This window comes from Quercus suber, unplaced genomic scaffold (assembly GCF_002906115.3).
Source record: "Quercus suber isolate HL8 unplaced genomic scaffold, Cork oak 2.0 scaffold_113, whole genome shotgun sequence".
In the NCBI taxonomy this organism is placed as follows: Eukaryota; Viridiplantae; Streptophyta; class Magnoliopsida; order Fagales; family Fagaceae; genus Quercus; species Quercus suber.
Genome location: NW_027069578.1, coordinates 878,410 through 893,010, shown reverse-complemented (window position 1 = coordinate 893,010; position 14,601 = coordinate 878,410). Strand labels below are relative to the sequence as shown.

The 14,601-nt window shown below is 33.6% G+C and overlaps 1 protein-coding gene across 1 annotated transcript; it reads left to right on the top strand.

The window, feature by feature from the left end:
- Positions 1 to 442: 442 nt before the first annotated feature.
- On the top strand, positions 443 to 3,320 carry LOC112040937 (transcription factor bHLH162). The gene is made up of 3 exons (XM_024073863.2): positions 443 to 797; positions 2,437 to 2,769; positions 2,878 to 3,320. The coding sequence occupies exons 1-3, from the start codon at positions 663 to 665 to the stop codon at positions 2,944 to 2,946; spliced, it is 537 nt and encodes a 178-aa protein (XP_023929631.1). The 5' UTR covers positions 443 to 662; the 3' UTR covers positions 2,947 to 3,320.
- Positions 3,321 to 14,601: the final 11,281 nt, after the last annotated feature.

Below are 14,601 nucleotides of genomic sequence, written 5' to 3'. Positions count from 1 at the left end.
AATTAACGTAGTAAAAGGGGAACCAGGAATCACAACATAAATTAGTCACAGTTCCGTTTTGTCGTATTTCAAGATAAATTTAGAAAAATATTTACGAATTTCATTTTTAATTTCAGATTTACACGACTGTGAGGGATGAATATTTTCTGTCTAATTATTATTTGGATTGATCGCTTATTATGGATCATATTTAATTATGCGTCTAATTTTATATCTTATTGATTTGTATAACTTTTAGTTACCAACACTATTTATTTATCACTAATTATATGAATCCGTCACTTTTTATCCACCAGTGACATGCATTTGATATGTAGCAGCAAATATCACGGATACAAACCAATAAATTGTGAAATTAGATACGGAAATGAGTAAGGGCTGTTGGCCCCAGCTCTCTTCTCTCTTTAACGTGCGGCCTTTGACATCGGAGCCTTCCTACGTCATTTCCAAATATTCAAAGCTACTATAGTACTTATCCATGGCCCCCTCAAAGCTATGACCATGTCTGTCTATATAAACGCTTACATCTTGAGCATAAAAGCTCCTCCTCTTCTTATAAACTCTTCCAGTCTTTTGTTTCTCTTTGCCTGGTTTCAGACCTTTATTTCTTGCATTTATGCTTAATTTGTGCTTTAGAGAGGGAAGTAGGATTGAAAGTGAAAATGAAGACAAGTAGCAGTAGTGAGAAGTCCAAGCTTGATAGAAAGATGGTGGAGAAAAATCGCAGAATGCAAATGAAAAGCCTATGCCTCAAGCTTTCTTCTCTTATTCCTGCCAACCACTCCAGAGCCACCAGGGTGAGTTTTATAAGTCTGTACAAGCTCAAGCTAAATTAATAAAAATACTATAAACTTTTTGTTTTTGTTTTTGTTTTAATCATAAAAATTGGTAACTTTGATTGGAGGGAAAGATATCCAAAATCATAATTGTGTCTAGGATTCAGCAGTTTTGTCAGAATTCTTTTTCTTCGTGGTGTTTCCAACGTAGATATCCAAGTAATAGGTTAATAAAAAAGAAGAGGAAATGAATTCAGTAGTTGTGAAACATATGGTACAACTTGGTCCTGGCCTTGTTTTAATTCTTGGATGGAAGAACATTAATTGCTACGGATAGCATAGTCATTACAGTACTCTTATCTCTTTGCTACTTTGTAGTAATTGGTTGAAGTTTTTCGTGACAAGTGGTCCATGAGGCCTTCCCTCCCACTCGAAACCAAGAAATATCTGCCAATAATTCATCTTCCTAGCTCATACTGTATTTATGAAATTATTGATGCTTTACTGCTTGAATATCCAACTCAGATAAAGAATTATTCTTGAGGTGAATTTGGTTGTTTTTAATCTCATTCACTACTTAATTTTCTTCTCCAATTTATTTGGAAGGACGGAATTCAACTCAATCATTTCTACCCCAAAAAAACTGTATTTTGTAGTGTTTTCTTTTCGTTATATTTGTCTGGTATATATGCTGTATTTAATTAATTAATTTTGTCTATATCTCATTTCGAAAATGATGTTTTTGATATTTTCCCCTAGAGATCTGCAATAATTCACAATATATCATTTTCTCCGAAATAGAAAGGTACCACTGTGGTCATTTTGGGTTCCGCAAGCTGAACTTTCTTCTGGGTCTTTGTCATTTTCTGCAGTTTTGACTCACAGAAACTTTTAAAATTCAGTGTGTGTTTTTAAAGAAATTTTAAAAGGAAGAATTATGTCTACCTTAAGGTTCTATAGCATATTGCATAGCTAGCCAGATGTCTCTAAAGTTTTCGCTGTGAAGTAGCTATGAGTGTAGATTTGGATAGGTTTGGATTGCACTGAAAATAGTAGACGTGCGCACGTTTGCTTTTTTTGTGTGAGTTCTGTCCATTGTTTATGGATTTTGCAAGTATGAATTTTTGTAAATTTTTCTCTAAAACTGAGTCTTATGGTACAATTTAAATATTTAAAAATTATTTTACTAGTGTTTTTAGTTTTTAATTTTTAGCAATAAACGATATCTAAACAGACCCAAGTATTTCCAAAGTTTTCACTGTGAAGTATCTATGCTGGAGCTTTTTCAACCACAACGACATAATGACCTTCACAGTTCAACTAAAAAAGCATATTACTAAAGGCATTTCTAGTTAAGCATATTACTAAGGTATAACACCTAGGGATTTTAAACTAAATCTTGTCCCATTACTAGTTCAACTCAAGTGTACCAATCTAGCTGAACAAGATCTTGCTATAGTTTTTGTATTTTACTCGGTTGTAAGTTATAGTAACTTGTATTTTTTTTTTTTTTTTAATTTGATAATTGGTAAAGGGAGGATTTGAATCCCGAACATGTTCTTTAAAAACATCATAAAATATTAGTTGAGCTACAAGATAATTGGAAAAAATAATTTGTATTTTAATTACTACTACTAATTCTTTCTTCTCTCTCTCTCAGGACATAATTTCACAACAAGATCAGCTCGATTTCGCTGTCACCTATATAACGCAACTGAAGGAAAACATAGAAAAATTAAAGATTCGGAAGGAACAAGCAATGGAGTTAGAAAATGGCAGTAATACAATGGATACAACGATGTTTGGCTCAAGGTTGCCTGTATTTGATTTAAAAGACTTGGGTTCCAGTATCGAAGTGATTGTTATAAGTGGGTTGCAAAAGAGCTTCATGGTGTATGAAATTATTAGTATTCTTGAGGAGGAAGGAGCTGAAGTTGTCAGTGCTAGCTTTTCTACTGTGGGTGATAAAGTTTTCCATACCGTTCATGCTCAGGTACATAGTTTATAATAGTTAAATCCCAATTTTGTAGATAAATAATATGTGAATATCAAGTTTGATACATATGCTGATACAATTCACATTTTCTTTATGAATTTCCAGGTCAAAATTTCTAGAGTTGGGGTTGAGACTACAAGGGTGTGCCAAAGACTACAAGAATTAATAAACTGAATGTGCTATTTTGATCCAACAAATGCTTCATTAGTAGCTAGAAGGAAGGGAGATAGAGTTAAATATTTGAATTATTCCCACTATGCTGGTCATCACAATGGGACAATGATCCCAAAATGTATTTAACGAAATTAGTGAATGTTCATCATGACTGGCTTATGTGCTCTCTTTCTTTTTCAATCAATTAGTGAAAGAGTTAAAAAAAAAAAAATCTTTTTAGTATTGTATGGCCGATTTGTATTTGAAGTTAGCTATTGTTGTAGATTTAGAATTGAAGCTTAGTATCTTGTATTGTGCTAGAGTTGTCCTCAGCATTCAGCTACATGTTTATCTATTGATTATTAGCAATTTACATTGTGTCATGTTTGCTATAATAGTTCTTGACCTCTTTTATGAGCATTTTTAGATGAATTTAACACACATAGAGTGCTTAATTAATTCTATATATTGTTATAGTTTCTGGTAGTTCTTAATCAAGTAAAATTATTAAATAAATATGTAAAAATAAGGTCACCAGATTCTTGAGTAATATGCCCAATAAGTTTGAAGCTTTCAATGCATGCTCGATCAATGCTCTAAATTCGTAAAGCAATCCATTGTCCACATTCTAATTAGACGAAGTCTTCAAGTCTTGTAAGGCTGAGCCATTTCCCACCTATAGTTAGCTAGTTCCCACAAATGCGTTTTGTTTTTTTTTTTTTTTTGCCTTTTCTTTTTAATGTGATTTTTTGTTTTGTTTTGTTTTGCCAAAGAGTTCTCACAAATTATGTTTTTTTGACCAATAAATGCTAAGGACTGCATTTTGTTTTTAGACTACTTTGTTTGGTCTTTTTCGTAGGTCCAATAAGATTGTTTAGTAGGAAATATCGAAGAAAGTGTATCAACTTTTTTCGGTTTGATAATGTGAAAAATACAAAAGAAAAATTAGTGTATCAACCTAAGTTTCACAGATAGAGATAGGCCTTTTTTTCTTTCACACCATTTTTCATAATTTATTTAGATAATAAATTATGATTGAGGATTCTAGCTAATATTACTTTCATATAGTCCATTACTAGATCATAAACTTTATTTTATTTATTTGAGTAAACACACTTTCTTTATACTTCATTTTCTTCTAAACAAAGAACTTATTTTTAAACAAAATAAGTAGTCAATTGAAATAAATTCATCCAAGTAATTAAAAAAAAAATCAATAAAAAAGAATCATCCAAATACAAACTAACTCTCTAAGTCTTAAGATTAGACAAAACTTTGATATAGGTTTTTTTTCCCCTAATTTATATTTTTAAGAAATCAATTTGAAATGAGTTAGTTTAAAAAAAAAAAAATCAATTTTTGCAACAAGTGAGAGAGAGGGATTTGAATCACAATTATTGTTAAGAAAATCTAGTAATACCAGTAAGTTATTATAGGACTCTTGACTTGAATCAAATATATTTTTTGTAGAATAATATATATATATATATATATATAACAATAAATAATCTTATTATAATTATGTATATAAAAAAAATAACTTAATAATCATATGATAAGTAAATAAATAGTCAAATCAATCATTACATAATGGGTTGGGTTAAAAAAAATTCTAGATCTTTTAATCATAGAAGACATTGATCAAAAGAAAATAAAAATTTTAGAGATCTTTTAAAAGAACGTGCTGAAGGTAGGTGATGATAGAGAATATTAATAGAAAGATAAAAAAAATATAAATGAGTCAAGAGTAGTATATGTATATTCTTTTTGGTATTCTTAATGATATTAATGATTAGTATATATATATATTCATTAACATATACATGGCGTGGTTTGACTCGAAAAACTGAAGCTGATCGAAGGTACCGTGTATTTAAGTTTGTAAAAAAGATTTCTATCTAACTTTTGTCTTTTGTAAGTATGATTGCCAAAAAGAAATTGTACAGAGTTGGTCGAGGGTTTAATGCTTATACATGCTTGAATTCATAATTTTTTTTTTTAATATTCTTACAAAATCATAATATTGATGTTATTATATCCCATATTTGCAAAAAGATAAAGTTTAATTACAAAATTAGTTGTAACTTAAAACTACAATATTATTTTATAAAATAAAAATTGCTACATATTTTGAAAATTTAATCATTGAATTACATGTTTTTTACGCTCTTAATACACATGTCAAATTTTGTGTCAATTATATATTATTTACTATATGATCTATAAGCATATGTATGGACTCAATTTGAATTGAGTGTTGGGTTTTCAGCCCAACAAGCCCAAACAATACATTTATAGAGAGTGGGCTGACAGGCTTAGGCGCTGGCCGTTGATCACCATGCCCAAACTTATCGTTAAAAATGGCTAAGTGTTTTCTTACAAATGAGGGAATGCTCCTCGGCCTGTGGCCGAGGAGGCCCTTCCTTTTCTTTCCCCCCTTCATTTGCTTTACTAGCTCTTCTTTTATAGTTTTAATCTTCCTATCTTTTGCTTCCATCTGTTGATTGTCTATTCGCCTTTTTCTCTGGTCGTCCATCCCATCAGAAGCTTTATCGATACTCAAGTGGCTCACTCTGACCAACGTTATCCTGCCAAGGGGTTACCTCTCCATTAATGCGGCCAGGGGGTTAGTTGAGTGCATTAAATGCGAGAGTGACAGCTTGCCTTGGGGTTAGCCACTCCCGGAATCAATCTTGTCAGGCCGAGGACAAGGTGTCCTCGGCGTGGATTCAAGAGAATAGGCTTCCCCCCTTTCTCCTCAGAAATAGCTTGCTCTCCTCGGCATGGGCCTTGGGCCTGCTATGTGAAGGACTGAGGCTATCAGGCCCACGGACCCCACAGCATATATTTTATGCATAATTTTTAAAATACAAAAATTTACAATTTAAACAATTCATTGATAACATAGCTATTGATCTTTAATTTTCTAAAAATTTTACAATGGTAGATTTGTCAAAATTTACCTCTAATAAAAAGATATTAAAGCTGTAACCTAAGGTTACAACTAATTTTGTAGCTAAATTTTGTTCTTTGCAAAATAGCAGATAATAAATATGACATTTGAAGTTCGGATTCTTTCTCTTATTAAAATGTGTAAAAATATCTATATCATCTATAAAATATTAAAATTAATTTTTTTTTAATTTCATGATTATAAGGTTTAAATTATTCTTGATAATTAATATTATATCACTTAATAAATTTGCATTAGATTATTTTTAACAAATTTATCATTGCATTACATTGTTTTATTACACATTTTATGTTGCAAAAAAAAAAAAAAAAGATTAATAACAATCTCATCTATAGTGTCTAAGTTTCAAATTTAATGCATTTTAAAATTATATATAGAACACGGGTTTACTTATCATTAGTGGCAGGGCTAGGAATTTATCTTTGGGGGGCCATATATAATTTATTTTTCATCTGAATTACCATTTTCATTTTTTTTGAAGAATGAGTCAATAGTCTTAAACTTGCCCATAACCTAGATTTATCAAATTAAATTATCACTCATTAAATAAAATTACTGAGATTTAAAAAAATACTAAAAAATTACTAATAGTCCAAAGATTGCTAAATAAAAAACAAACAATCATTCAAATGTCAATATATAAAAAAATATAATAAACAACAATTAAATACATGTTCATATAGTAGTATATAATATATACTGTATATAATATATTGATTATTATAATAATAATTAATATATTATAAGAAATATAAAAAAAGAAAGAAATGAAAGTAAAGTAAAAAAAATCTAAACAAAGCAAATGCAAAGTACCTAACCTGGGAAAGATCTTTCCCAGGGTAAGTACTTTGCATTTGCTAGCTTAGCCAGTTTCAGTTAGGGGCATAGATAAAGCACTGCATAGTCATGTATGAGGGGCCCATGGCACGTTAAGCTTCACAAATTGAGAGGCTTACGACACTGACAATGACTAATTGAGTTTGAACACAATACAAAACTTTTACTTTTAAACAAACTACAACAGCATAGAGAGAGAGAGAGAGAGAGAGAGAGAGAGAGAGAGAGAGAGAGAGAGAGAGAGAGAGAGAGAGAGAGAGAGAGAGAGAGAGAGAGAGAGAGAGAGAGAGAGCAGATTCTGCAATTGTGTGGGAGACTTGGTGGTGCGGCACATCAATAAAATTTTTTGACTTTTCAATTTTTCTACTAAGTCCTAGATGTGTTGAAATAAAAATTAGAAATTTTTTCTCTTTTATTTGTTGAGGTAATTGTTAAAATACCTGTGTTCATTTTAAAAATGCTAAATTTTTAATTATTGTAATTTGTTGACATATGTATTTATGAATTGCATTTTATTTAAATGAAAATTATGTTTATTTTTAGACTTTTTGTATGTATGTATGTATGTATGTATGTATGTATGTATATTATTATGTATGGGGGCTAAAATAATAATTTTATTTAAAATTTTTCAAATTATTTAGGAGTGTTCCACAATTTTTTTTTTTTAATTTTTTTCAAAATTGGGGGGGGGGGGGGTGGGGGAGGGCCAAGGCCCCCTTAGTGCTCAAATGGCTCCACCACTGCTTATCATATAGCAAATAATATTTTATTAATATGAAATTTGGTTAAAAAATTATGCACCAACTCTACATTTCTACTGTTCTTTGATTTTTGTTAATGTCAAGCACAATATAAGTTGTCATGACTCGACCAAATTTGAATTGTAATAGGAACCCTAAAAAAATCTGACTTTTCTAATGCATATTAACATATTCTGAATGTTTAATATGTTCCTTTATTGCAAAACGAAGCCAGAGTTTGAACTTTGGGGGGCTAAAAATGAATTTAAAAAAATTAATGTGAATTTAAACTCGTGTGTATTGAATATTAACAAAATATCAACAAAGAGAAAGACAATACATATACTGATATACACTTAAATTAGGATAGAATAAAAATTCTATCTTGTATCCAAAAAAAAAAAAAAACAAAATATCAACAAAGAGAAAGAGAAAGACGAAGTAATTGTTTCTTAATACATTTGAACAAAACCATCTGTTACTTTCTTTATAAATTCAAAAAAAGTGTTGTGCGGGGCGCAAATGAGACTGATGGACCAAGTCCCACTTGGGCTCACAACTTATTTGTATGTTGGGTCAGGATTTCCCACTCTGGGTCATTCTCACCATGGAGACTCAATGAGATCCTTTTTCTCTCTTTTAGTGCCTCCCCTCCTCTCCACTCAAAGTGTTTTCCTTGGTTTTTCTTATATCTGTTTGCTCCCTCACTTTGTCCACCAACCCCCTCTTCCTTGTCCCTCTCTTCGTTTTATAGCTCAAAGTCCAGGGAGAGGCTTTTAATGTTCCAGCAGTTAGTGCGATAGAAGGTCCACTAGAGTTGCCAGTAAGTGGGAGACCAGGCTTGGATGGCCTTGGAACTTGGTTTCCACTTCCATGGATAGCTCGGCAGAGACGTTTCGTGCTTAGTGCGTTAGGAGGTCCAGTAGAAGTGATGATAAGTGGAAGCCCAGGCTCGGATGACCTCGGAACTTGGTTCCCACTTCCGTGGATATCTCGGCAGAGACGTTTCAGAGAATCCAGCCGGGCAAACGAGGGTGGCGTGCCCGTTCGCCGAACCCTTCTTACGTGCCCGGTAAAGTAATCGCCGATCATGTCTCGTAGTGAGGCTTGGGCCCCCGGCATGCGTAGGTACAGATTGGGCTTTTGGGTGAGTGAGAACTGGGCCTGTGTGCTGTGCCCTTGTAGCGGAGGTCCAAGACTAGATGGGCTTAAGCATTCAGATGCCGCACAAGTATCTATAATTAACTTTGTACTAAATTTAGCAATGATTTTCCCTTTTAATGTACAAAATTAAAGAATCGGTTAAAAAATCATCTTCCATCGTTAAGAGTTCTAAATGAATTTTTCTTTGAGAATTTACAGAAATTGGGATATTGGTGTTAGAGCTTGACAATGCTGCATCATTGGTATTGGCTTTTGAAATATTTACAATTTCCTTTTTGAAATCAAATGTTGCATTCTTGCAGACTTTCATGTAATCTAAAAAAGAAATAAAAGACTTTTATTATTTCATTATACGTTCAATACTGTTCCTAATAAAAAAGATGGATTGATTAAGTGTCGTTAAATAGTAAAAAGTAAAATGCTAAACAAAATTTAACACACGATCGCCACATAACCATACACACATACTATTTTATTTATAAAAAGGTGGGGGGGGGGGTGTTGGGGGGTTCCTCCCTATTTCTTGGGTTGTGGCTAAAAGAATAGAGCTATAACCAAATAAATTGAGAGAAAGAGAGAGATAACTTTGGAAGTATTTTGGAATTTGGAGTCTCAGGTTATGTTTGGTAACAGTTTTTATTTTCTATTTTCAAAAACTTGTTTTTGGGACTTTAAAGAAAAACAATTTTTTTTTTTTTTTTTGTATTTTTGAAATCAAAAACATGTTTGGTTAATTGAAATTAAAAAGATAGTTTTTTGAATGAAAAAAAATAGAAAATACTAAAATATGTTGTTATTAGGATTTGAACTTTAATGCTAACTCATTAAATGAGACAAATTCATTAAATTAAATGCATGTTTTCATTGACTTTTGAAAATTAGAAATTGAAAACAGTCTTTTGCATGTTTTCAGTTTCTTTCACAAATTGAGTTTTGAGAACAGTTTTTGTTTTTAGTCTATTTTGAGTTGTTAAACAAGTTTTTTAGTCTCAAAAATAGAAAATTATTTTTTAAAACAGAAAATAAAGGGAAAAAACAGTTACCAAGCATACAAATTTTCTTCTTGTCATCGTCTATGGACCCATGTATCATTCGAACTGCATGAATTTTTGTATCCATTGTGTACATGTTGATTTATATGAATATGTCTTATTTTTAGTTTGAATTCAAATTGTGCCATTGCACAACATATTAAAAAAAAACACTTTGGAGTAAATGGATAAGATAATACATAAGTAATATTTAATTAATAAGAAGTTTGCACGAATTATACATGTTAAACACATGTCGAGAATGTAAAACCCAACAAAAATATATATTGACTATTGAATAGTATAATCTATATATTAATTTAATAGTATTAAAGTATAATTTAAACCTTAATTAATAATAACAATATATCCTCCTAGCTAGAAAACACTATTAAGGAGGTCCCATTAGGCCACTACAAAAGTAATATAAGTACGTTGTAACTTGTAACAAAGGTATAGTGACTGCAGTAATTGACTGGCCGGTCTTAATTATATAATGTAATTCTTTCTTGATTCAACTTCGAGAAGAATGAACAGTAGGCTATATTTTCAGAGTCAAATTAGCAGGCATACACGTTCACACTTAAACTATTCTTTCTATTTTTTTTTTTTTTTTTTTAATGATCAGATACATGCACGCAACACTTTCAAGTTTCAATAATTCAAACATGCTGGGAGGAAAACATTTTCAGCGCGTAAAAGAGTGTTTTTTCTGCATGGTCTTTCTTTAAGCGAAATGTCTACTTGCATTGAATGTGACTCGTGTTTGCACTTTGCACACGCTTGGCTGTTCTCCTGGAAGCTGCATTTTGCAGCTGATGAGGATTTACAAGTTTCAAGTTTGACTTACTCTACTTCAAGTAATTATTGGATTTGTGAACTTAAAGAATGCAACCTTTTGACTAGGAAAAAGGTACTACTATGGTGCTAGCTAGGAGCTAGCTGCTATATGCAAAGGAAGGTATGATGACTGTAAAGAGAAAGATATATCTCATTCTTAATTAATTTCCACCCTTTTTCCCTTTTGTGGGTGATTCATTAAGCATGATATATGAAGCAATTTTACTATTGTTATGAAATGACAGGATTTTTTAATATGAGAGACAGAGAGAGTAGCTTGATTCATGATAGGAAATGATTGGAGAATGAGGGATTATCATAGTGAAGCTTGCTTGATTGTTAGATTCAAAATTTAACAGCATTGATAAGAAATTAACAATATAAAAGGAGTGAAATTGTTGATTTTCTTGGTAATGTAATAATTCTTAATTTTTATATAATCTTCTTTGGATTACCTAATAGTGCTAAACTTTATTAGTTTAAACTAACAAAAACTTACCATCTTTTTGGATTAAATAAACAAGTACTATTCTATTAAATAAGGTTTAATCTTCTCTAAACAAACTCTAATTAGATTAGTTGGGTTCTTAATTTTCTACAAAGTCTCTAATGTGACTTCTTTATTAATACTTATTAATTAAACATGTATTGATCCAATTTTGGTTCTAAACATTACACCCTATATTAAATGTCTAGCTAAAAGCCTAAAAGTCTTGTACCTCAATTGATTGATATAATATATATATATATATATATATATATAGAGAGAGAGAGAGAGAGAGAGAGAGAGAGAGAGAGAGAGAGAGAGAGAGAGGGTTCAAGTTACACATTTTTTAAACCATTGGAACCATTAGATTTAAGTAGATCCAATGGTCAAAAAAAGACTTTCATTAATACTGTAAGGTCACAATTTGGTTCTTAAGCCTAAAAGATAAAAGGATCTAGGCCCAAAGAACCCATTACGATGAATATGTACAGAGTGGGTTGAAAAACTAGGCTTTAATAAGTTGAGTAATATTTATAATGGATCCAAATGACAAGAAAGTAAAAATAGAATTTTTTTATTTAAGGAAAATCGACCTCGGCACAATCCAAGGAGATCAGTTATTGTATATATTTCTTTCGAATTTGGTTACAAGTCCAGTTCTTGTTCCTACAATGTTTTTCTCTTAATTCTCTGATCCCTTTCCCTCAAGGTCTTCTTTCTATTTTATACTATCTTCCTTCTTTCATCTCCATCCTCCATGTGTAGATTAGATTGAAGGTGTTGATCCTTGTCCCATCAGCACATTCCTGAAATCTTTGGGAGTAGCTGTAAGGATGAAAATTATTGTTCAGGTATCACTTCCTCATTAATGCGGCTAGAGAATTAGCTACAGAGCATTCAATGCGATAGTAGCAGCTTTCTCTTAGATATTTCATAACTTTCTTTGTCTTGTACTTTTATGATGTATATCCTTATCAATAGAATTTCCTGAAAATGTTGCTTCTAAATGGCAGACCACACCTTCTGACATCTGCTTTGCTCAGCCGAGGAGACATCCCTCCTCAAACCACCTTCTTAGACCATCATGATCAGACCCCTTTCTTTATTCATTAATGTCGACTTCTATAACAACGTTTACCCATCGTCGGACTACTAGGCGTCCTCAAACTGGGCCTTCGCCCAATATATAATACTGGGCCTATCATCCCTACAATAGCCCCTTGAAATTCTCCTTTTTTGCTCCTCGGAAGAAAGGAGGATTTCGATATCACCACAAATACCCGCTCTTATCATATATCATCTTTGTCTGCGCAGGTACCTTTTTAATTGCCCAACGCACGCTCCTGACGCTTCAACATTTAAGATGTGCCTTCATTAAATTTCTGCGGCTCTATGTTACGCACATTCTAGGTGTGATGCGGATTCAACGGCTGGAGATTTTATTGGAACTTGGGCGGGAAATTTCCCGCTCGTCCCTCTCTCTGATACAAATATTGCTTGAACAAATCATTCGCTTCACTTTTGCACTCATTCACTTCACTTGCACACTTATAAATATCAAGAGCTAGTCCGAGAAGAGTTTCCTTCTTTGCATAAGTCTTTTTAAACCCTCTCATTTTTTTTCCTTCTACTTTTCTTTGTATAGAGCCTTTTTCTCTTTGGCCCTCCTAATTTTCCTTTACCATCTTAGTACCTTAAACCCTCTTTCAAACATGGGTAGATTTGCTTACTTGGTAGACTTCACAGAGAGTATAGAGAGCTTTAAAGCTTAATATAGAATCCCGCCAAGAGTCTCCATTAGTTACTATAAAGAAGGGGACCGGCACACTGATAAGTAGGAGGAGAAGTGGTAATTCTAATGATTGCCCTTATAGAGGGAGGGATGAGAATTTCCATGGGCACAATTACTAGGAATTACCTTAGGGCTCATAGATTAGCTCCCACCTAATGTGCCCTAAATATGTTTAGGATTTTAGGTAGCGTAGACGCCCTTAATGAGAAAATGGGCCTAAACCTTACCCACCATGATGTCAATTGGGTTTACAACTTTCATCACCTAAAAGGGCAGGGATATTACCTAAAAACTAGGTACCCCGAGGTTAGACTCATCTTATGCCTCCCTAATTCTAACAAAGGCATAAACAAAGATTTTTTGATCGTTTCAAGGGAATGGCACGATGGCCTCCCCTACCCGACGAGAGAAGGGATATCGGGTGGGGTTTTAGGTCTAGGTTTATTACTTCAAAGTTACCATTTTTTCACTTTGACACATTTTATACCTATTGTTCTCCGTTTATGTTTGTATTTGAACTTTCCTTTGATTTGTGCCACTCCTTTATTGATGGTTTTTTTTTCCCTAATGGTTTTGCAGATAAGCATGTCGCCATTCCAAACTTCAGTCTTGTCAACCAACCAAGCCTAAACAAGATCCTTAAAGATGAGGTGTTTGTCAATAGTGACGGTCAGTTACGAGCGGCTCATTTGATCCTTTGATACACCCCGCTTTCGTCTAGCTTCTAGGCGCCGAAGTTCCTGATAAAGGTGAAGGACCCTCGCTTACAACTAATCAATGTAGCTGTACTTGGCTTTCTTAACCCAGGTCCGGGACCTCAAGGCGAGCTAAAAGTAGAGCCAATCCTTCAGTACAAAGTCAAGGATGAAGCGACCCCTTTATAGCCAACCACCAAAGAAGAAGAAGAAGAAAAAGAAGAAAAAGAAGAAGAAGTGCTTGACTTCGAGGATGATTTTGAGATCTTTAACCAACCTCAATCCCCAGAGACTCCCGCTGGTGACTTCAGTCACTTGCCTTCAGCACAAGTTAGCCAAACACAAGGAGACCAGTCCATCCCAGAAGCTATGGGGCTCCAGTGCAAGACCAGATCAAGCCTCTAGGACTTGATGGAGTCCCAAATGGGAGGCAATGCACTAGAGAATGCCATCCAAGCCAAGCTTCCCCCCCTCCGTCCACATTACCCTCTCGACTTGACCCTGCTGACCACAAGAGGAAGAGGACTAAAAGGGCCACAAAGTGGTAGAATGAGGGAAGGCCCCTTATTTAAGGAGGTCGAGCCCAGAAGGGAGCCAAGCAGGCCAGGGTAACACAGACCCTGGTGGATAAGAAAATGATTCCCAAGTTGGGATCCCTGCTGGACTTTTACCATAACACTAAATAGAGCTCCTTGCCTGCTGATGCCTCAATTAGAGATTTTTAGCAAGGGAGGGTAGGATATATAGCCGATGTTGTGGAGCAGGCTCTGTTACTACTAGGGACATGGCCGATCTAAGGTCGATGAGGAAGCACGAGGTGTTCCTCAGCTTGAAGAGGACCTCACCTTGGTTAGTTCCCTAATTGCTCTCTCTCTCTCCACTTCTTTTTTTATACTCATACTTATTCTTGTTTTCTCTCACCTTTGTATTCTTTTTTTTTTTTTTTCTAGAAAGGCTGTCCAATCTGCACACAGGGCCAAGAAAATAGTAAATAGTTCTCATAGAATGATGAAGATGAAGAAGCCAGGTGCATCGTTGCCGTGAAGGCTTTCAGGGTGGCGGATGAAAAGTCGTAAAAGCTGACTGCTAAGCTGACCGAAGCTGAAAGGGATA

Bases quoted from the DNA above. Each gene is read 5' to 3' on its own strand.
- LOC112040937 (XM_024073863.2), top strand. From the start codon at position 663: ATGAAGACAAGTAGCAGTAGTGAGAAGTCCAAGCTTGATAGAAAGATG. The intron at 798-2,436 runs GTGAGTTTTATA...TCTCTCTCTCAG, and splicing joins ACCACTCCAGAGCCACCAGG to GACATAATTTCACAACAAGA. The intron at 2,770-2,877 runs GTACATAGTTTA...ATGAATTTCCAG, and splicing joins TCCATACCGTTCATGCTCAG to GTCAAAATTTCTAGAGTTGG.